The sequence below is a fragment of the Pseudorca crassidens genome, chromosome 9, assembly GCF_039906515.1.
Source record: "Pseudorca crassidens isolate mPseCra1 chromosome 9, mPseCra1.hap1, whole genome shotgun sequence".
NCBI lineage: Eukaryota > Metazoa > Chordata > Mammalia > Artiodactyla > Delphinidae > Pseudorca > Pseudorca crassidens.
The window spans coordinates 96,105,884-96,129,810 of record NC_090304.1 but is presented as its reverse complement, the minus strand read 5'-3'; the positions used below and the strand labels follow the sequence as shown (position 1 = coordinate 96,129,810).

The following is a 23,927-nucleotide window of genomic DNA, read 5'->3' as shown; positions in this document are numbered from 1 at the left end:
TCAGGTGACTCAGCTAGGTTTGAACTTAATTCTGACCCAATGACCCTTGCGTTATTACCCTGATACATGAATGTGTTGCTAGAGCTTCATTACTCGTAGCACAGTTAATTTGGGTTGTTCATCAGTTATAATGGAGCCATGTTTTACCAAAGGAAAATCACTGTAATCATTAATTATTATCAACAACGGCCTCAGTCTTTTTTTTTTTTTTTTTTTGGTTGCACCAGGTCTTAGTTGAGGTAGGTGGGCTTCTTAGTTGTGGCATGCACGTGGGATCTAGTTCCCTGACCAGGGATTGAACCTGAGTCCCCTATATTGGGAGCGTGGAGTCTTATCCACTGTGCCACCAGGGAAGTCCCTAGTCATTAATCAGTCACGTGTCTAAGCAGTTGAATAAAAAAATGACCATGGGGCTTCCCTGGTGGCGCAGTGGTTGTGAGTCCGCCTGTCGATGCAGGGGATGTGGGTTCGTGCCCCGGTCCGGGAAGATCCCACATGCCGCAGAGCGGCTGGGCCCATGAGCCATGGCCGCTGAGCCTGTGCATCTGGAGCCTGTGCTCCGCAACGGGAGAGGCCACAACAGTGAGAGGCCTGCGTACTGCAAAAAAAAAAAAAAAAAAAAAAAAATGACCATGAAGTTTATGTTTTTCTCTAAAGGTTGAACAATTCAGACAAGTTTGGAACCTGCAAGTCTCTTTTTGTTTCCCAATAGACTTTTTTTTTTTTTTTTTTTTTTTTGCGTTACGCGGGCCTCTCACTGTTGTGGCCTCTCCCGTTGCGGGGCACAGGCTCCGGACGCGCAGGCTCAGCAGCCATGGCTCACGGGCCCAGCCGCTCCGCGGCACGTGGGATCCTCCCAGACCAGGGCACGAACCCGCATCCCCTGCATCGGCAGGCGGACTCTCAACCACCGCGCCACCAGGGAAGCCCCCCAATAGACTTTTTTTAAGGGCAGTTTTAGTTTCACAGCAAAATTGAGCAGAAAGTACACAGTTCCTGTATACCCTCCGGCTCCATACATACTCAGCCAACCCCAGTATCAACATCCCACACCAGAGGGACGTTTGTTATGATCTGTGAACCTACACATCATTATCACCCAAAGTTTACATTGGGGTTTACCCTTGGCATTGTGCATTCTTTGGGTTCCGACACGTGAATAATGAAACGTATCCGTTAACATGTCATACAGAGTACTTTCACTGCTCTAAAAATCCTCTGTGGCCTGCAAATCCATCCCTCCCTCCCCGTTAACTCCTGGCAACCACAGATCTTTTTACTGTCTCCATAGTTGTGCCCTTTCCAGAATGTCATGTAGTTGGAGTCATACAGTATGTAGTCTTTCCAGGTTGGTTTCTTTCGCTTAGTAACATGCATTTAAGGTTCCTCAATGTCTTTTCATGGCTTGATAGCGCATTTATTTTTATTTATCTTTATTTTTGGCTGCGTTGGGTCTTCGTTGCTGCCCACAGGCTTTCTCTAGTTGCGGCGAGCAGGGTCTACTCTTCGTTGCAGTGCGCAGGCTTCTCATTGCGGTGGCTTCCTTTGTTGCAGAGCACGGGCTCTAGGTGCGTGGGTTTCAGTAGTTGTGGCACGCGGGCTCAGTAGTTGTGGCTCACGGTCTCTAGAGCACAATCCCAGTAGTTGTGGTGCATGGGCTTAGTTGCTCCACGGCATGTGGGATCCTCCCGGACCAGGGCTCGAACCCGTGTCCCCTGCATCGGCAGGCGGATTCTTAACCATTGCGCCACCAGGGAAGTCCCATGGGAGGAGGGAGGGGTTTTGATGCCGAAAGCTCAGCTTCTCTGTACACTGGTGCCAAATCAAATCTTGGAGACAAGACTTTTGGGTGAAGTAGAAAAGGATAGCTTTATTACTTTGCCAGGCAAAGGGGGATACGGCAGGCTCCTGCCTCGAAAAACTATGTGTCCCAACCCAGGAGGATATGATGAGGAGTTTTAGGACAATAGTTCCCAAGAGTGGGGTTGCTGACAAGATTAGGGTGCAGGGTCTCAGAGTCTCAGGTGCTTGGTCTCCTAGTCTTAATGAGCTTCTCTGGTCCCTTTAATCTTGTCTCAGGTGGTTTCTTGGCTGCTCCTCTCTTGATTAGTAACTGTTTGAAGCTGCCCTTTGGAACTCAGGGAAGGTCATGGAGGCTGGAGTCTTGCCTACAAGAAACGGGGGACAAAAAGGCCTCCGTGCCTGGGAGCCCCACAAGGCCCCGCTTGGTTTCAGTTTCTAGTATCTAATGGACAGGTGTCAAGGATGCTGCTAAACATCCTACAATGGACAGGACAACCCCCACTACGAAGAATTCCCAGCCCCAAATGTCAATAGTGCTGATGTTGAGAAGCCCTGATTTAAATTCCCCGATATTATCTTCCTTCAATTCTTTGCTAATGTGTGTGGGAAGCAGCATCGTTCATTGATTAAGAATATGGGTTTTAGGGCTTCCCTGGTGGCGCAGTGGTTGAGAGTCCGCCTGCCGATGCAGGCGACACGGGTTCGTGCCCCGGTCCGGGAAGATCCCACATGCCGCGGAGCGGCTGGGCCCGTGAGCCATGGCCGCTGAGCCTGCGCATCCGGAGCCTGTGCTCCGCAACGGGAGAGGCCACAACAGGGAGAGGCCCGCGTACCACAAAAAAAAAAAAAGAATATGGGTTTTAGGAACTGGGCTGCTGGCTGCTCCTGAAACAAATCTTTTGGCTTTGATCTTTCTTACCTTTTTAAAGGAAGATGAGGGACTTCTCTGCTGGTTCAGTGGGTAAGACGCTGCGCTTCCAGTGCTTCCACTGCAGCGGGCGCGGGTTCGATCCCTGGTCAGGGAAACTAAGATCCCACATGCCCCATGGCCAAAACTAAAAAAAAATTAAAGGAATATAAGACCCAAGCTTGGATGATTTCTCAAACCAACACAGTATTAGTACTACAATTTTGCCAACCTGATAGATAAAAAGTGGCATCAGGGTTTCCCTGGTGGCACAGTCATTACGACGAATCCGCTGCCAATGCAGGCGACACAGGTTTGCGCCCTGGTCCGGGAAGACCCCACATAACGCGGAGGAACTAAGCCTGTGCGCCACAACTACTGAGCCTGTGCTCTAGAGCCCACGAGCCACAATTACTGAAGCCCGCGCGCCTAGAGCCTGTGCTCCACAACAAGAGAGGCCACTGCAATGAGAAGCCTGCGCACCGTAACCAAGAGTAGCCCCTGCTCGTCACAACTAGAGAAAGCCCGCGCACAGCAACAAAGATCCAACACAGCCAAAAAAAAAAAAAAAAAGAAAAGAAAAGTGGCATCAATTTATTTCATGATTGAGGTTGAGCATCTTATTTAAGAGCTCTTTATAGAAAGGGTAGACAGCAGAAGCAAGAACTACAATCCTGCATCCTGTGGAACAAAAACCACATTCACAGAAAGATAGACAAGATAAAAAGGCAGAGGGCTATGTACCAGATGAAGGAACAAGATAAAACCCAAGAAAAACAACTAAATGAAGTGGAGATAGGCAACGTTCCAGAAAAAGAATTCAAAATAATGATAGTGGGGCTTCCCTGGTGGCACAGTGGTTGAGAGTCCGCCTGCCGATGCAGGGGACATGGGTTCGTGCCCCGGTCCGGGAAGATCCCACTTGCCGCAGAGCGGCTGGGCCCGTGAGCCACGACCGCTGAGCCTGCGCGTCCGGAGCCTGTGCTCTGCAACGGGAGAGGCCACAACAGTGAGAGGCCCGCGTAACGCAAAAAAAAAAAAAAAAATGACACTAGTAAACCTACTACTACATGTCAATGTAAATAATATATTCTTATGAAAAATAATTATATTTTAAGAATTGTGAGAACAGTAGGATTGTTTTACATTTTTGTGACTCTCTTTGGTGTCTGACTTAAAAGAAGATCACTGTATCCTCATAACTGCTTCTGCATTCAAGCTGCTGCCTATGTTGTTTTGGTTGAAGTATATGAAGAACCTCCAGCTTCACACGGATATGAGGTTGGCAAGGGAGAAATAGTTTAATAATAGCCTTTTCAGATATTTGTGAATATTCTTTTTTGGTACTACACAAAATTAGCAGGTGGTAGTTTCTTAAAGATTAGTTGCAATGTGGAATCCGAAACCAAGTCAATGAACTTTTCATATCCTGTCAAGTTAAAACCTACTGGTCTATCTTGCACTTTGAATGGATCTTTTAACCATGCGTGGTTTTTTTTAACATCATGCATTAGTAATTTGGAAAATGTTGGTTCACTGAATTACACAGATCTTCCAAATGTTAATGCATTTCATTACACTATACCAAAAAATATTTGGTAATAACACCACTGATCTCATTAGAAACATGTTAAGATAGTGGGAAGCTGTCAAGTTTAAACTTTGTTATTGTCAGCAAACACTATCAGTTGTTTTCCTTGAAGTGACAGGGTGACTTTGGTCATTTTGGAGACAGTGTCTGACAAATACCCAAGTCTGGATAACCATAGCTCATCTCTCTCTGGGTTGTTCTTTCAAGTAAAAAATGTGTTCCATGAAAGAAGAGGCTAGTTCTGCTCACAATTCAGACTGCAAAGATGCATTTCCTTGGACAACCATGGTACTCGCATAAGCAGCAGGAGTGCTTTAGGCATACTTCACATTTCATCACACCAAATATTAAAAAGATGTGGGGCTTCCCTGGTGGTGCAGTGGTTGGGAGTCCGCCTGCCGATGCAGGGGACACGGCTTCGTGCCCCGGTCCGGGAAGATCCCACATGCCATGGAGCGGCTGGGCCCGTGAGCCATGGCCGCTGAGCCTGCGCGTCCGGAGCCTGTGCTCCGCAACAGGAGAGGCCACAACAGTAAGAGGCCCGGGTACCGAAAAAAAAAAAAGAAACAAAAATGTGTACTCAAGAGTTCAAAGTTAATAAAATTAATGAGTTTTCCTGCTTCATCAAGGATAGTCTTAAGTGAAAGTGGCTTTTTCTCTCTTTTCTTTTTTTTTAACTTTGTGTGGTGGTGAAGAAAACAATGATTACTAATATGGTCTGATGTCACTGCCTGATTCATGCCAAGGGGCCAGCAGCTTAATTTTCCATTATTTTTACACCATCAGTGCAGATATTAATATGCTTTAAAAAAAGGCAGATTACATCTCAGTATTATTATGAAGATAGTTTTGACCTCCCTGTCCCTCCCAAAAGATCTTGCAGGGTCCAAAGATTACACTTTGAGAACCACTGCCTTAAGTCTACCCAGAGTTTGAGCTGATTTGATTGGACTGTCGTGTTTTTTGTTTTTGGCTGGGTCGGGTGGCTTGCAGGATCTCAGTTCCCCCAACCAGGGACTGAACCCGGGCCATGGCAGTGAAAGCCAGGAATCCTAACCACTACGCCACCAGTGCCCAGTTGGACTGTCGTCTTTGTGAAGGTTGTGGTATTTCATGTTGACCCTTATTCCCGGAGTGCAATCCATCAGGTGCCCTAAATTAACGCCTGGGCTGGTTTTCATGCTGCCTTCTCCTTGATGGCCTTGAACTTCATATTTTGTCCCCCAAATCCTAGACTTCTGAAAGCAGTGCTGAGCTTCCCTTCTTTCTTTTGGATTGCAAATGCCTTCGTGATGCAAACAGCACCAAATGTTGTGTTCACTTCTTTGGGCTTCTCTTCACTATGGGATCTTGACCTCTGTGGCAGATTGATTGCAAGAAATGACTGTAGGTTCTTCATCTACAACTTTTGCAATGGATTTTGCAACTCCTTTTGTGAAGAGGTAGAGTCTATTTCTCCATCCCTTGAATTTTGGGTGGTCTTAAGCCTGCTTTGGCCAATAGAAGATGACAGAAACAATATTGTGCCATTTCTGGAACTAGGCCTCAAGAGGCTGGCATGCTTCGGTTCTGCCTCAGACCCCTGCTATGAGAATTGCCATGCTACTCTGCTGGAATATGCAAGACCACACGGAGTAGAGAGAGACTGTCTCACCTAAATCCATCCTAGATCAACCAGACACCAGCCATGCTACCTCCTGACTGCAGACACGTCAGCAGCCTGGCTTGGATCAGCAGAACTGTCCAGCTGACCCATGGACTTGTGAGCCACAATAAAATGCTTGTTATGGTTTTAGGCAACTAAGTTTTGGGGTGATTTTGGATATTTTAGATAATTTTAGATAATAGCTAACTGCAAAAGCTAATTGATAACTTGCTGCTTCGGTAGCTCTTGGACACCTTCAAACACCAATTTTATATTCTGACCAGCTTTTCTATTTGTTATTGGTGGGAGGGTTGGTCTGCAACAAGCTAGTCTGATGTTAGTCAAAGCAAAACATCCTTGATGACTTATTGCTTTTCCTCATATTTTCATGAGTCTCCTTTATATTTTTGAGAATATTTAATATGTTGATTTTAGCTTCTTGGCCCACAAATCTGCCTTGTCTGTTATAGGCTGTTCAATTTGTTTTATTTATTTATTTTTTAATTAATTTATTTATTTTTGGCTGCGTTGGGTCTTCATTGCTGTGCGTGGGCTTTCTCTAGTTGTGTTCTCTAGTTGTGGCCAGTGGGAGCTACTCTTTGTTGCGGTGCGTGCGCTTCTCGTTGCAGTGGCTTTTCTTGTTATGGAGCACGGGCTCTAGGTGTGCAGGTTTCAGTAGCTGTGGCACACGGGCTCAGTAGTTGCGGCTCATGGTCTCTAGAGCGCAGGCTCAGTGCACGGGCTTAGTTGCTCTGCAGCATGTGGGATCTTCCTGGACCAGGGCTCGAACCTGTGTCCCCTGCATTGGCAGGCGGATTCTTAAACACTGCACCACCAGGGAAGCCCTGTTTTATTTATTCTTACAATGATTTCTTTCCTAGACTTTTCGCCCTGGGGCACATATTCCCCTACATATTCTCTTAGGGATATTTGCCACTTTGGTGGATGGAGTTATAAACAGGGGCAAACATTCAGAGCATGAGCCCCTCCAGGTGAAGCAGACTTGCATTTGGAGGAGATGGAGGAGGGTATGAGATGTACAGCAGAGATGTTGAAATCATCCAGGGTAGTACAACTGCCTTTTGGGGAGCTCCCTTCCTCACTTAGAACCATTTTGCTGTTCAGGTTTTGAGGTAGGTAGTGGAGTAAATGCTAGGATGCAGCTAGTCTGCCTGTACCTGTGTTGAAAGCTGACACCCCAACCTATTGATATCCAGTTGGCTGTTGTTTTCTGCCCTTAAGTAGTAGCAGAGGCACACAATGGACTGGCCCAGGTAATGTTGGGAGAGTGAGTAGCAGATCTAAAATCTCTGCCCTACTTTATCTCCTATCCACAGTTCATGGGCCCTGTAGCTCTGGGCTGCCTTCTACCACCCTCCACCCCTACTCCAAACACACACAGGACCTTATCATCCATTTTCCAGGAATGCCTCCATGTTTTCATGTTAATTTGACGGTTCCACCACCTGCCCTCCTATTTCTTTCTTTATTTATTTTTGACTGTGTTGGGTCTTCGTTGCTGCACATGGGCTTTCTCTAGTTGCAGCGAGCGGGGGCTACTCTTTGTTGCGGTGCGCGGGCTTCTCATTGCAGTGGCTTCCCTCATTGTGGAGCACGGGCTCTAGGCATGCAGGCTTCAGTAGTTGCGGCACACGGGCTCAGTAATTGTGGCTTGCAGGCTCTAGAGTGCAGGCTCAGTAGTTGTGGCGCATGGGCTTAGTTGCTCCACAGCATGTGGGATCTTCCCAGACCAGGGCTTGAACTCGTGTCCCCTGCATTGGCAGGCAGATTCTTTTTTTTTTTTTAATTTATTTATCTATTTTTATTTTTGGTTGTGTTGGGTCTTCGTTGCTGCGCCCGGGCTTTCTCTAGTTGTGGCAAGAGGGGGCTACTCTTCATTGCGGTGTGCGGACTTCTCCTTGCAGTGGCTTCTCCTGTTGTGGAGCACAGGCTCTAGGCACTCAAGCTTCAGTAGTTGTGGCACACGCACTCAGTAGTTGTGGCTCGCAGGCTCTAGAGCGCAGGCTCAGTAGTTGTGGTGCACAGGATTAGTTGCTCCGCGGTATGTAGGATATTCCTGGACCAGGGCTTGAACCTGTGTCCCCTGCATTGGCAGGTGGATTCTTAACTACTGCGCCACCAGGGAAGTCCCAGATATATCTTTATTATTATTATTATTTATTTTGGGGGGCTGCATTGGGTCTTAGTTGAGGCATGAGGGATATTTCATTGAGGCGCGTGGGCTCTTCGTTGTGGTACATGGGCTTCTCTCTAGTTGTGGTGTACAGGTTTTCTCTTTTTTAGTTGTGGCATGCAGGCTCCAGGGCCCGTGGGCTCTGTAGTTTGTGGCACACAGGCTCTCTAGTTGAGGCGCATATGCTCAGTAGTTGTGGTGCACTGGGCTTATTTGCCCCGTGGCATGTGGGATCTTAGTTCCCCGACCAGGGATCCAACCTGCATCCCCTGCATTGGAAGGTGGATTCTTTACCACTGGACCACCAGGGAAGTCACTATTATTATTTTTTAATTAATTTATTATTTATTTGGTTGCGCTGGGTCTTAGTTTTGGCATGCGGGCTCCTTAGTTGGGGCATGTGAACCCTTAGTTTCGGCATGCATGTAGGATCTAGTTCCCTGACCAGGGATCGGACCCGGGCCCCCTGCATTGGGAGCGCAGAGTCTTAACCACTGTGCCACCAAGGAAGTCCCTCTACAGTTGTTTTTAAGATTGGAAAACACTGCCTCATCCAGAGACTAATCTAGTGGTTTTATTTTCTTCAATGGCACTCTTTAATCTATCTGGGGTTTATTCTTTGTGGGGTATGCAATAGAAATCTAAACGGATTTTTTTCTAAATAGCTAAACAATTATCTTACACCATTAATTAATTACCCCCCCCCAGTTGATTTGGGATGTCTTCCTTATCATGGCTTAAATTATACATGTGAAGGTCTGCTTCTAGTACTTCTTGCTCCTTTTAAATGCCTCGCTATGCTCTAAACCACATAATTACCATAATCTTACACTTGTTAATATTTGGCAGTAGAAATTCTCTTCTTTATTCTTTTTTTTTTTTAATTCGTCAAGTTTCTTACTCTGATGTTACTTATTCTCCCAGATGATCCTTAAAACAATTTTGCCCAATTTCCAAGAAATCCTATTGGGATTTTGATTGGAATTGCTTTAAAAACCCCAAATGAAAGGAATTCCCTGGCAGTGCAGTGGTTAGAACTCCACGCTTTCACTACCTGGGTTCAATCCCTGGTTGGGGAACTAAGATCCCGCAAGCCGCGTGGCTGAAAAACAAAAAACTCCAGATGAATTTGGAAAGGATTGATGTTTTTACAGTATCAAAATCATAGTTTCTTTTTCAGGCATGTAGTATAATTTGCATTTATTCACGTTAGGTTTTATTATCCTGTAGCAAAGCCTGGTTACTTTTGGGGGATGTCATCGTCTTATTTCCTTTCCTTACTTTTCTTGGGAAATAAAGAGTGAGAAGACTAGCGTTTACGTCTCTACAATGTCCTGACCATAAGATGCTTTACAATGTTTTCTCATTTAATTCCCACAGTGATGCTGAGGTGGGTTAGATCGTCTATGTTTTATATGAGGGAACTGAAATGGGAGAAGGCAGGGAAATAACTTAGCATGACCCCTGGCTGAAAGGAGGTTGAGAATTGTAGTAGCTACGTTGGTGCTGCAGGCATTGAAGGCCTGTTAAACTCTATTTCTGGGCCATTTTCAGAGCTCTTGGCAGGTGTCTCTGTCCTCACATATGTGGCTGAGCAAACCTTGCCCAGACTTTCTAGCTCTGGCTGACCTCTGAGACCCATTCCCTTCCCCTCCGAGCCAACTAGCTGCATCAGCAGTGGCCCAGGCAAGATTCTGTGCCTACCTCTGCCTCTGAATCCCCATGGTTCCCTCTCTGGTAGGAACTTTTAGCACTTCCATTGGAATTATGACTCTGTCCAGTTTCTACACCTTCCATCTATTGCTCCTCAACAGCAAGCTAATTCTTACCAAACAGTTCTTTGAGTGTTTCATGCCCCTCAGCCCAAAATCCTTAACTCTATAAAACATGTTTATGCTATAATAGAAAAAAAATCAAGATATAAAAGTATTTAGATGGTGTGAATAATGTTCATCTAGCAATTTACTATTACGTAGTGTTTTGTACCAAACACTTAGCTGGGTACAGTGGTAAAGGGGCCATAGTCCATCCTCAGGGATGGGTTATTTAAGTGTTGAGGACCCAATAGAAAAACACTTTTAAAAAATCTCACAGGGCTTCCCTGGTGGTGCAGTAGTTAAGAATCTGCCTGTCAATCATACACCATGATCAAGTGGGGTTTATTCCAGGAATGCAAGGATTCTTCAATATATGCAAATCAATCAATGTGATAAACCATATTAACAAACTGAAGGAGAAAAACCATATGATTATCTCAATAGATACAGAGAAAGCCTTCGACAAAATTCAACACCCATTTATGATAAAAACCCTGCAGAAAGTAGGCATAGACAGAACTTTCCTCAACATAATAAAGGCCATATATGACAAACCCACAGCCAACATCGTCCTCAATGGTGAAAAACTGAAAGCATTTCCACTAAGATCAGGAAAAAGACAAGGTTGCCCACTCTCACCACTCTTATTGAACATAGTTTTGGAAGTTTTAGCCACAGCAATCAGAGAAGAAAAGGAAATAAAAGGAATCCAAATCGGAAAAGAAGAAGTAAAGCTGTCACTGTTTGCAGATAACATGATACTTTACATAGAGAATCCTAAAGATGCCACCAGAAAACTACTAGAGCCAATCAATGAATTTGGCAAAGTAGAAGGATACAAAATTAATGCACAGAAATCTCTGGTATTCCTATACACTAATGATGAAAAATTTGAAAGTGAAATCAAGAAAACACTCCCATTTACCACTGTAACAAAAAGAATAAAATATCTAGGAATAAACCTACCTAAGGAGACAAAAGACCTGTATGCAGAAAATTATAAGACACTGATGAAAGAAATTAAAGATGATATAAATAGATGGAGAGATAAACCATGTTCTTGGATTGGAAGAGTCAACATTGTGAAAATGACTCTACTACCCAAAGCAATCTACAGCTTCAGTGCAATCCCTATCAAACTACCACTGGCAGTTTTCACAGAACTAGAACAAAAAATTTCACAATTTGGGCTTCCCTGGTGGTGCAGAGGTTGAGAGTCCGCCTGCCGATGCAGGGGACATGGGTTCGTGCCCCGGTCCAGGAAGATCCCACATGCTGCAGAGCGGCTGGGCCCGTGAGCCATGGCCACTGAGCCTGCGCCTCCGGAGCCTGTGCTCCGCAACGGGAGAGGCCACAACAGTGAGGGGCCCGCATACCGCAAAAAACAAAAACAAAAACAAAAACAAAAACAAAAAACAAAATTTCACAATTTGTATGGAAACACAGAAGACCCCGAATAGCCAAAGCAATCTTGAGAACGAAAAACGGAGCTGGAGGAATCAGGCTCCCTGACTTCAGAATATACTACAAAGCTACAGTAATCAAGACAGTATGGTACTGGCACAAAAACAGAAAGATAGATCAATGGAACAGGATAGAAAGCCCAGAGATAAACCCACGCACATATGGTCACCTTATCTTTGATAAAGGAGGCAGGAATGTACAGTGGAGAAAGGACAGCCTCTTCAATAAGTGGTGCTGGGAAAACTGGACAGGTACATGTAAAAGTATGAGATTAGATCACTCCCTAACACCATACACAAAAATAAGCTCAAAATGGATTAAAGACCTAAATGTAAGGCCAGAAACTATCAAACTCTTAGAGGAAAACATAGGCAGAAGACTCTATGACATAAATCACAGCAAGATCCTTTTTGACCCACCTCCTAGAGAAATGGAAATAAAAACAAAAATAAACAAATGGGACCTAATGAAACTTCAAAGCTTTTGCACAACAAAGGAAACCATAAAGAAGATGAAAAGACAACCCTCAGAATGGGAGAAAATATTTGCAAACGAAGCAACTGACAAAGGATTAATCTCCAAAATTTATAAGCAGCTCATGCAGCTCAATAACAAAAAAACAAACAACCCAATCCAAAAATGGGCAGAAGACCTAAATAGACATTTCTCCAAAGAAGAGATACAGTTTGCCAACAAACACATGAAAGAATGCTCAACATCATTAATCATTAGAGAAATGCAAATCAAAACTACAATGAGATATCATCTCACACCAGTCAGAATGGCCATCATCAAAAAATCTAGAAACAATAAATGCTGGAGAGGGTGTGGAAAAAAGGGAACACTCTTGCACTGCTGGTGGGAATGTGAATTGATACAGCCACTATGGAGAATAGTATGGAAGTTCCTTAAAAAACTACAAATAGAACTACCATATGACCCAGCAATCCCCCTACTGGGCATATACCCTGAGAAAACCATAATTAAAAAAGAGTCATGTACTAAAATGTTCATTGCAGCTCTATTTACAATAGCCCGGAGATGGAAACAACCTAGGTGTCCATCATCAGATGAATGGATAAAGAAGATGTGGCACATATATAAAATGGAATATTACTCAGCCATAAAAAGAAATGAAATTGAGCTATTTGTAATGAGGTGGATAGACCTAGAGTCTGCCATACAGAGTGAAGTAAGTCAGAAAGAGAAAGACAAATACCGTATGCTAACACATATATATGGAATTTAAGGAAAAAAAATGTCATGAAGAACCTAGGGGTAAGACAGGAATAAAGACACAGACCTACTAGAGAATGGACTTGAGGATATGGGGAGAGGGAAGGGTAAGCTGTGACAAAGCGAGAGAGAGGCATGGACATATATACACTACCAAATGTAAGGTAGATAGCTAGTGGGAAGCAGCCGCATAGCACAGGGAGATCAGCTCGGTGCTTTGTGACTGCCTGGAGGGGTGGGATAGGGAGGGTGGGAGGGAGGGAGACGCAAGAGGGAAGAGATATGGGAACATATGTATATGTATAACTGATTCACTTTGTTATAAAGCAGAAACTAACACACCATTGTAAAGCAATTATACTCCAACAAAGATGCAAAAAAAAAAAAAAAGAATCTGCCTGTCAATTCAGGGGACACAGGTTCGATCCCTGGTCCGGGAAGATCCCACATGCCACAGAGCAACTAAGCCTATGCGCCACAACTACTGAGGCTGCTCTCTGGAGCCTGCGAGCCACAACTACTGAGCCCGTGTGCCACAGCTACTAAAGCCCGCGCGCCTAGAGCCCGTGCTCTGCAACAAGAGAAGCCACCGCAATGAGAAGCCCACACACCGCAACGAAGAGTAGCCCCCGCTCGCCGCAACTAGAGAAAGCCCGCGCACAGCAACAAAGATCCAACGCAGCCAAAAATAAATAAATAAATAAATAAATAAAAAGAAGAATACCAACTCATAAATACATAAGGAATGATAGAGTGAAAAAATCTCCACTTTGCAACCACCATATTAATAAATGACTCAGGAAAGAATCATCAATAGATGATAAAACCACTGGGTGAAAGACTGTTGAAACAGGAGGATATATCTGTAGTATCAAAGTATGGTCCCACTATAGATTAGTAATTATAAAGAGGAAAAGTTTCCTCTAGTACAGAAATCAGGTGGACACCATTTTAACTAAATGATCAAATTCATCACATGCTTCCTGATGTGGTACACTGAGAAAGACACATTGTCATCTATACAGTACTTCTGCCAAAATTATTTAATATGATCCTTATTGCAAACACAGTCAGACAAATCCATATGAGGGACATTCTGCAGAACAACTGACCTGGATTTTTGAAGAATATTAAAATCATGAAAGATTTCTCTTTCTTTCCCTTCCTTCCTTCCTTCCTTCCTTCCTTCCTTCCTTCCTTCCTTCCTTCCTTCCTTCCTTTCTTCCTTTCTTTCTTCCTTTCTTTCTTTCTTTCTTTCTTTCTTTCTTTCTTTCTTTCTTTTCTCCCTTCCTTCCTTCCTTCCTTTCCTTCCTTCCTTTAATGGGAAACTGATTTCTCTTTATTTAGGCCTTAGGAAGACAATTAAATTTGGTCACATATTACTTTTTTAAAAATCTAGTTTCAGGAGTTCCCTGGTGGTCTAGTGGTTAGGATTCTGGGCTTTCACTGCCATGGCCTAGGTTCAATCCCTGTTCCAGGAACTGAGATTCCACAAGCTGAGTGGCGTGGCCAAAAAAAAAGAAAAAAAATCTAGTTTTACACAGATAGGACCAAAGTATCAGAGAAATAATTTCTTCTGTAAAAACTGGCCAAACTTTATTAAAAAATCTAACATACAATGTAATTCAAATTATATAAAGACTGCTTGGGATCATAACAGTCTGAATGTATGACAGTTGCAATTCCATTCTAATAGGTGTGAAAAATATTTGCTCTCCTGTGGCTTTGGTCCAAAAGAGGTGAGCTGAATCTGCAAGAATAAAGTAAGTACCTGTGGACGAAGAATGTCGTATTCGTAAACAAAAGATGTTACAGCCATCAAGTCCTCAGCTTCATGCAGCCACCACCAACTGTGCATTCTGAGGGGATTCAAAGGAGAAAAATAGGATACTGGCCCAAAGAATTCATGTGCATACGAAAGGAATGATTTCAATGAGCCCAGACTCTTGCATCTTCCAATACATAGAAAAGTCCTATATTCATTAACTTGAGATGTCTGGTTTTTCTTTAATTAACAGTAATCGTTTGATGTTCTGACAACCTGGGTTTTGCCCATATATCCTGGCTCCTCCCTTACCTCTTGAGAGCAGTCCCTCAGAGCTATCTGAGAAAGCTGTCTTCCGGGCTTAAGTCCTCAGCAAGTCTACTGAATAAAACGCAATTCTCAACTTTTGTGTTGTGCATTTTTTTTCAGTCAACATACCTAGTCTTTCGCCAACATTAGTTTAGATTGCTATTGGTAGCAGAAATGTCCATGATGACTAGTTCTACTATAACAAAGTAAAATAAAAGAATTTTTTCTTTTGGCCACGGCGCGCGGCTTGTGGGATTCCCCGACCAGGGATAGAACCCGGGCCACAGGAGTGAAAGCACAGAGTCCTAACCACTGGACTGCCAGGAATTTCCAATTAAAGAATAGTTATCATGAACACATCACAGTATCAGATAAACTTTTTATAACAGAAAAGTATGAAGGAACAAAAAAAGATTAAGCAGATACCACAAACAAAAAAATAGTGTCTCCCCCATAACCCTATTTGAAGGGGCAGAAAGTGCAATTAGAGGTTTATTGATGCTAATATGAAAAGAAATTCAGTATTGTATTTATTTCTTATTTTATACAACTCTTACTCTTTATAACAATGTTTATAGTCACACCCATAAAAGTATGACCCATGGCATCCGAAAGCAAACACTCTGTAATTATTTAAAAGGGCCTTTAAAAAAAGTATAATACTGGGTTTCCCTGGTGGCGCAGTGGTTAAGAATCCGCCTGCCAAGGCAAGGAACAGGGGTTCAAGCTCTGGTTCGGGAAGATCCCACATGCCGTGGAACAACTAAGCCCGTGCGCCACAACTACTTAGTCTGTGCTCTAGAGCCCGAGAGCCACAACTACAGAAGCCTGCGCACCTAGAGCTTGTGCTCCGCCAACAAGAGAAGCCACTGCAATAAGAAGCCCGTGCACCACAGCGAAGAGTAGCCCCCGCTCACCGCAACCAGAGAAAGCCCGCGTGCAGCAAGGAAGACCCAACACAACCAAAAATAAAATAAATAAAATAAAAACAAATAAATTTATTTAAAAAAATTCAACTGAGAAAATTCTAAAAATCTTTTTGGCTTTATTCAACAATTTATGAATCAGGACACGTCCAATCTAGCAGCTAGAAAGGCGCTCTGAGGAGCTGTACAAAATGAAAGCCTTTTATAGATAGCAGGGAACAGGAACAAGGAATTAAACTAGGCAAAAAGCAGATTGGCTATTACCAGGTTACTTCGCTTTAGGGAATAGCAGGGGGGTCTAGAGGTAGATGACATAACTAGATAACTAGTGCTGAGCAGGCGATTCCTTTTTTATTTTCTTTTTTTGGCGGCACCACATGGCATGTGGGATCCTAGTTCCCCAACCAGGATCGAACCCAGGCCCCCTGCCTTGGAAGCACGGAGTCTTATCCACTGGACCGCCAGGGAAGTCCCAGGTGATTCCTGATTGACTTATTTAAGATTCCACTTCTGGGAGAGCCACAACTGTAATTAAGTCTCCCTTTGGTGATGTGGGGCTTAGCATAAGCAACATCATTTTGGACCTGTTGTGTTTTTAACATCACTCTAAAAGAGCTTTACTCTCAACTTTGAGGCACTTATTTCAGCAACTCTCTGATGGACTCTGTGAAAGCAATTATCTAAATTTTCTGAACTTGTATCTGAATCTTCTATTGAATCCTCACAACCACCCTATGAGGTTGGTAAGAAACTGGGGGCTCAGAGAGATTATTAATTACCCAGGGTCATGCTGTCAGAAGCAGTGCGTCCGGGATTCGAATTTAAGTTTTACTCAGGGCCCATACTTTAAACACTCTGGCTATTTTGTTTTAACTCTGTCCGCAATAGTCTGACCACAGATAAATGTACAAATCGTGCTTACTGAGGACTGTATTAATTTCTTACAGAAAATACTGTGTTCTCTTACAAGATGTTTCCCAGACCGTGAACAACTCGGGAACAGTAACTGATAGTTGGAGGAACTCACTGATTTGGTTTGTCGAATGCCATCAGTTAAGAAGGGAACGTACGACTCCAGCCCCTAAGGGGCGCTGTCTTCGCCCAACGACCAGCGAGACCCGCAGTCTTATATGAAAACGTTTGTGGGTGGCCTCGGCTCTCGGGACTGGAAGACGCAGGCGGAGTCCCCGCCCCACTCTGGGCGCACGCGCATGCGCCCGCCGGGCCCCGCCCCATGCCACTCCAGCTCCCACCTCAGTTCAGGTAGGGGGGCAGTGTGCGGGGGAGGGGCGTCGCCTGGGGGCGGGGCTGGAGCGGGAGTCTCAACTGTTGCGGCTCCTTTGTTGGAGGCCCAACTTCCAATCCAACCGGGAGCTCCCTCTCCTTTATGTCGCACGAGTCCAGGGGTCTCCCCTGCACTTGGGCCCCCGTCCATTCGCAGCCGGAGTCGGGTGTCCTGGGTAGCTTGAGGACACGGGGCTGGGCAGGGGCCGAGAGCCCGCCGCCTCGCTCCCTCCTCCCCCTTCTTGCCGCTTGGCCCCACCCCGCCTGGCCGAGCCACTCGGCGCCGGAAGCGAGGGGCCTCCGGGGCCTACGTGTGGCACCCTGCTCCGCTTGCGCCCACGCCTTCTGTTCCAATTGCCTTCCCAACCGAGCGGCAAAGCCGGGGGCGTGTTGCCGGGGCCCTGGGAAGCGGGGCGCATGAGCACTGTGCCTGGAGTCCGTCGCTGCGCCTTCCCGCCCACGGGGCGTCCGGTCACGGTCCCTGAAGCCCCAGCCTGCCAGACCGGAATCCATACTGACGTCAAGGGTAAAGGCGACCAGAGGCATCTGAGTGGCACAACCAGGACCCCTGCCCCTAGTGGGGCTTTCGGTGTGCAACCGAAAGTGGGTCCTGAGCAGGGAACTTCCTTCCCCCGCCCCTTGCTTACAGTTCTGCAACTGTCAATATAACAGTTACACCCTACCGTGTGCTAAGCATCAGGAGTTACAGGGCTTGAGGTCAGCTCTGGAAGACTTGAAAGTGAGGTTGTTGGGGGTAGGTGTCTGAGTGTGTGTGTGCGTGTGCGTGTGTAGAAACTAACCCAGAACCTAGTGCAGTGCCTCTCAACCAGTAAGCCCTAATAAACCTTCGCGGAATGAATGAGAAAGTAGGTGGATGAGGGAGCCGGGCTAGAGAGGGCAGCTCTATTCATCCCAACCCTGCCTCCCCTGAGCGCAAGCCGACAAAAATAATTAGGTTAAGCCTTTAATCACAGCTGGTTTCACGGGCAGGAGGACAGGGAAGAGCCGGGAAAGACAGCAATCCTGGGGACACACGGTGCTGGCCTGGCTCATGGACACTGCCTCCCTCTCGGACGCCCTCCAGGCCCCCACAGCTTGGGCGTCAGTAATCTCCTGTTTTCTTGTCTCCCTCAGGACACCGGGTTCCCTAGGAGCCGCCCCAGGCTTAATGATTGTCCAGAAGGTGCCTATAAAGGGAGCCTGGGAGGCTGGGTGGAGGAGGGAGCAGAAAAAGCCCAACTCAGCAGATCTGAGCACTTGAGAGCCTCAATCAGGAGCTGTGGTCAGAGGCTCTGTGTCCCGGCCAGTAGGGCCTGCTCTTTCCCACCATGGCGGCCCGAGGCTACGGCTATTACCGCACTGTGATCTTCTCGGCCATGTTTGGAGGCTACAGCCTGTACTACTTCAACCGCAAGACCTTCTCTTTTGTCATGCCGTCGCTGGTGGAGGAGGTCCCTCTGGACAAGGATGACTTGGGTGAGCCCTGGCAGGGCAGGGAGGGGTGGGCCCAGGAACACAGGACCAGCAGGACAAGTTGGGTGTTTGTGCCGTGTGGTGGGTACAGGCATGCAGTGTGTGTGTGGAGTGTCTGCACAGCAGATGCCAGGAGACAGTGCATATGCCGGATGAGGCGGCTCTGAGATCCATGTCTGTGGGCACAGGTAAAGGACTGTGGGTATGGTCTAAGCATGTCTGAGGGCTGCTTGTCTGGTGTGTGTGTGTGTGTGTATGTGTGCACGCCCGCCTGTGACTAACATGTGTCCCCAGAGGCACTGTGTGTTAGAGGGATTCTGAGCACAGTTTCTGCATCTGTGTGGGTGCAGGCTAAGACCACAGGGTGAGTGCTGGCCACTGACATTGTGAGCACTGGGAACTGGGGAGTTGGTGCAATGACTCCATGTGGCCTAGCAGGCTACCCTTCAGGAGGAATAAGGTCCCTGACTCCAATTCTAAGCCTTTTGCCCCATGTTCTGAGGTGGGGCAACAGAACTGCCGGAGACCCTGGGTTGGCATCCACGGTGAGGGAGAAATCAGGCATATGAGAATCCCATGGAGGAGGGCTGTCCTGCCCCCTGACAGCTGCTGCTGGAACTCTCCAAGAGGCTGAAAAGTCATGGGTCAGCCTGGGGCTAGTGCTGATGGAGAGGCGGGAGGAGTAGCCTGGCCCCATGAATGAACGTCACGATTCCAACACAGGCCCCTCCTATTCATCTCGGAAGGAACCAGTCTCACCCTGCCAGGCACCTCTACACACCTGACCCCATGCCTTCCTCCCCGCTCTTTTGCCTCTGCCCTGGCCCCTAACCCCCCAGGTGTCCTGCTCCCTGCTCCCCTCCCCTGCAGGGCTCATCACCAGCAGCCAGTCGGCAGCCTACGCCATCAGCAAGTTTGTGAGCGGGGTGCTGTCTGACCAGATGAGTGCTCGTTGGCTCTTTTCTTCCGGGCTTCTCCTGGTTGGCCTGGTCAACGTAGTCTTTTCCTGGAGCTCCGCAGTACCCGTCTTTGCTGCTCTCTGGTTCCTCAATGGCCTGGCACAGGGGCTGGGCTGGCCCCCATGTGGCAAGGTCCTGCGGAAGGTGAGTGTCTGCTTCCAAGGAGCTGGTTCAGATTGGCAGAGAGGACACCTAAAGAGCATGTGGGCACACTGGCACCTCCACCCCCAACCAGAGCAGGTTCCTCAGGCGTTCCAGTCCAGCTCCTGTTGCTTGTCAAGATATTTTAGGAGGCTGAACGTGGTGGGATCAGGTGGCAGATGAGGGAATTGGCCCTGCCAAGTAGAAGAGCCCTCTCCCTTATCCCTGTAATGTGAGCTTCTGGGTCTGCCCCACCTGACCCTCACCTTCAATATGGACTGTAGGCTGAGCAACTACTCTGTCCCCCTCTGCCCCACAGTGGTTTGAGCCATCTCAATTTGGCACTTGGTGGGCCGTCCTATCAACAAGCATGAACCTGGCTGGAGGGCTGGGCCCCATCCTGGCAACCATCCTCGCCCAGAGCTATAGCTGGCGCAGCACGCTGGCCCTGTCTGGGGCACTGTGTGTGGTTGTCTCCTTCCTCTGTCTCCTGCTCATCCACAATGAACCTGCTGATGTTGGACTCCGCAACCTGGACCCCACCCCCTCCAAGGGCAAGAAGGGTGAGTACGCACTAAAGCCGACCCCTAGGGAACCTTCATTCATCATTCACCTGGCAGATTTTCATTGAGGACTGCCTGTATGCCTGGCCCTGTACTAGCTAATGGATGTCGGGATGGTGATGGAGAGTGGGTGAGGAGTAAATAAAACTCCATCCTGAGAGGCAGTTAAGTACCAGACAAGTGGTAGAACCAACAAATGCTATGACTCATGTTATAGCCTAGTCCTTCCTTACAAGAGAGCCAGAGTTCCCTGTGTGGACAGCATCCTAAGCTTAAGTGGCTTGGGTGCTTACCTCCATCCCCGCTGGTCCTCAGGTTCTCTTTCATTCGTTGAGACTTGCAGTGGAGAAGAGAGGGCAGAACAGTGGGTGAGGGGGACCTTGCTGCTGATCCTTGGCTATGTGGACGGACTCTGCCCCTATGGCTAGTTAATGTGTGGTGGGGGCAGGGCAGCCTGAGCAGAGTCCTGAAGCCTGGCCTCCTCCCACCCCCAGGCTCCCTGAAGGAGGAGAGTACCTTACAGCAGCTGCTGCTGACCCCCTACCTGTGGGTGCTCTCCACTGGCTACCTTGTGGTGTTTGGAGTAAAGACGTGCTGTACTGACTGGGGCCAGTTCTTCCTTATCCAGGAGAGAGGACAGTCAGCCCTCGTGGGTGAGACGAGTGTTGGGATGCGGCAGGCCTAGGGAGCAGGAGCCAATGCATGGGATGGGAAATTCAGACCCGCTTCCCTTTATCCTTCCTTCTTTCCCTGAGGCCGGGCAGTACTCAGGCAGCTGTGGCCAGTCACCCTTGGGGACCTTGTACCTCTCTGGGTTGAAGTCAGTCTGGGACAACCCCAAGGTGTAACACTTTTCCACCCTTCCTTTCCCTCTTCCCACCACAACTCCCCACTGCAGGCAGCTCCTACATGAGTGCCCTGGAGGTTGGGGGCCTTGTAGGCAGCATCGCAGCTGGCTACCTGTCAGACCGGGCCATGGCCAAGGTGAGTGGGCAGAAGGGACAGGAAGGAGGAGGGTCCCTTTAAATCTTCCCAGCATGACTGGGACAGGCACCAGAGAGGTAGGAGCCCTGGGGCACAGGCAGCTTGGCATATGCTGGTTTAGGTTGGGTGAGGTGGGAATGATTCCAGGCTACTCTTCTTTGCTGGGGATGTAGAGATGAGGCTCTTGGGGGAAAGGGTTTTAACTGATGTCAAGGAGAGCCAGAGTTTCTCTCCGCCTAGCTTCTCCACAGCCCCAGGGAAACTGGGGCTGGGGAAGGACTGGATGCAGCCTGCCACCACGTGTCCCCAAGCCTGCCCCAAGTGGAGGAAGGGATGTTGTGGAGTTTGGCCTCAGAACATAATAAGCAGGTCCCAGGACCTCCCAGAGCTGCCTTGGGCCAAGAACTGCAACGGGATTGCCAAAGACCTGTCAGCAGAGGTCTGCCGTGTCAGCGTCCAGGGGTGAGGGTTCTCTGCTGCTCCTGGGGCCTGATGTTGCCCGACTGTGTCCACAGGCGCGGCTGTCCATGTACGGGAGCCCCCGCCATGGCTTGCTGCTGTTCATGATGGCTGGCATGACAGTGTCCATGTACCTCTTCCGGGTAACTGTGACCAGTGACTCCCCCAAGGTAAATAAACAGGGACTGGCCCACGTCAGGGACAAGGATGAGAAAGCAAGGGCCACTGACTCTGTCTCCCTCTCCCTGGTCTTTCTCTGCTTCTGATTGCCCTTTTCAGTTGTCTGTACCTCCATTCCCCTCCTCTGTACTCTGTACTCCTTGACTCTGGGCCTAGTTTCTTCTCCTCCCTATGCTCCTCTAGGATGTTGCTTTCTGGACTCCGGCTCTTCACCCTCTCGCTGAGCTCACAGGCTTTACAGAGCATGAGGTGCCCTATCTTTATCTCTGGTTTTCCTCTTGTTGTGTCTCACCTTTGTCCTACCGCCTCTGCCTTGCCCTTAGCCAATCCAGCTTGTACAAATCCTGAGGAGACAGCATCTCACTTGGAGGGATGGCTCCTGAACCTCCCTCCCCTACCTGCACAGGCCCCTGTGTTGGCTGAATGTGGCCCGCACTCCTCTAGCTCTGCAGTCAGCTGTGCTGGGAAGTGGTGTGTGTGGGAGTCACTTACTGTCTGCTTTTACTACAATTATTTGTTCCTGGGGCCAAGCATTCCTCTATCCAATGGCAGGGGTAGGTAGGCAGGAGGCCTTCTCAGACTTTAAATGCTACCCTGCACTGCCCTTGCAGCTCTGGATCCTGGTGTTGGGAGCTGTGTTTGGTTTCTCCTCTTATGGTCCCATTGCCTTGTTCGGAGTTATAGCCAATGAGAGTGCCCCTCCCAACTTGTGTGGCACCTCCCATGCCATTGTGGGACTCATGGCCAATGGTAAGTGATACCCCCACTGATGCCTCGCACACAAGCCAGCTAGGGGCTGGAACAAGCCCCACTGGCTCTATCCTCACAATGACTCAGGCTCTTCTCCTCCTCCCTGACAGTGGGCGGCTTTCTGGCTGGGTTGCCCTTCAGCACCATTGCGAAGCATTACAGCTGGAGCACAGCGTTCTGGGTGGCTGAAGTGATCTGTGCAGCCAGCACAGGTGCCTTCTTCCTTCTACGAAACATCCGCACCAAGATGGGCCGAGTGCCCAAGAAGGCTGAGTGAAGACAGTGCAGGCTCTGGAGCATCCTGTCCCACTTGTGGCCTCTCCCCTCCATTGGGGTGGGGGAAGGGAGGGAGGGGACTATCTGACTAGCACCTTTGACTTTCCCTTTCTGCTCCTTTTCCCTCACCCAAGTGGCGCTGGAAGTTATCAGTGGCTAATGAGGCACCAGCTTCCCGTCTGATCTCTATTTAAAAGACAACCTTTGTTCTTGGACTCCGTTAGCTCCTATTTCCTGGCTTCAAAGAGGAAACCCCTGCACTCAGGGAGTCTCCTGTATCCTTCTCCCTCTCTTGGGCCCTGCCCTGTCCCCATCCCACCCCATCCTCACCTGAGGTGAGGCTCCTCCTGCAGCAGCAGGGCAGCAATGGCCCAGGACTTCTGCCCTGAGGCCTCTCAGCAGGGGGCAGCTGCTCCTGCCAATACCTTGGACTCCAGGGGAAGAGGGTCACTCTCACCAATACCCAGGGTACAGTAGGGGGGTATGGATGGGAGAGTAGAAAGACTTGTTATAGAAAATTAAAACTAGATTTGATACTAAACCCTGTCAGTGAGTCATTCTTTCAAAAAGGGTAGTACAGGGACTTCCATGGTGGCGCAGTGGTTAAGACTCCGTGCTCCCAATGCAGGGGGCCCGGGTTCGATCCCTGGCCAAGGAACTAGATCCCACATGCATGCTGCAACTAGGAGTTTGCATGCCACAACTAAGGAGCCCGCCTGCTGCAACTAAGACCTGGCGCAACCAAATAGAGAAATAAATAAATAAAATAAATATTTTTAAAAAAACAGAGTACTTCTCAAAAAAAAAAAAAGTGGAGGTAATACAAGCCAGAGATAGATTTTTTGGGGAAATACTCCCTTAATACCTGCTTTTTCCAACCCAGAAGAGAGAGACTTCATTCCCCTGGAAGGGAAAGCTAAAGTGTAGATGGACTCCTTTAAGCTCATGTCTCTACCGCCTTCAACTTCATACTGCATAATTCAATGAACATTTTGAAGATGAAACTACTGGGTGCCAGGCAGGTTAAGTAATTTGATGGAGGGAGATAACAGTGTAGTCAGAAAGCCTGGGTTCAAACTCAGTCTGCTGGTAACTAGCTTTGAGATTTTGAGGCAGAGAGTTTGTACATTGCTTGCTGAAGCTCATCCGTAATAGAAACAGAATGTACCCGCTGAGGTAAGGGAGAGGATTAAGTGAGATA

The 23,927-nt window shown here is 47.6% G+C and overlaps 1 protein-coding gene across 6 annotated transcripts; it reads left to right on the top strand.

The window, feature by feature from the left end:
- Positions 1-16,789: 16,789 nt before the first annotated feature.
- On the top strand, positions 16,790-23,267 carry SLC37A4 (solute carrier family 37 member 4). 6 transcript variants are annotated; one of them, XM_067751247.1, is made up of 10 exons: positions 16,790-16,920; positions 18,076-18,417; positions 19,285-19,517; positions 19,834-20,077; positions 20,572-20,730; positions 20,976-21,061; positions 21,577-21,690; positions 21,884-21,949; positions 22,312-22,450; positions 22,561-23,267. In XM_067751247.1, exons 2-10 carry the CDS (start codon positions 18,270-18,272, stop codon positions 22,725-22,727), a joined length of 1,356 nt encoding a protein of 451 aa, XP_067607348.1. In that variant the 5' UTR covers positions 16,790-16,920; positions 18,076-18,269; the 3' UTR covers positions 22,728-23,267. The 6 variants fall into 6 exon arrangements, with proteins under 6 accessions (XP_067607348.1, XP_067607351.1, XP_067607353.1 ...); XM_067751248.1 differs by lacking the exon at positions 16,790-16,920 and adding an exon at positions 17,047-17,467; XM_067751249.1 differs by lacking the exon at positions 16,790-16,920 and adding an exon at positions 17,486-17,695.
- The last annotated feature ends 660 nt before the right edge of the window (positions 23,268-23,927 follow it).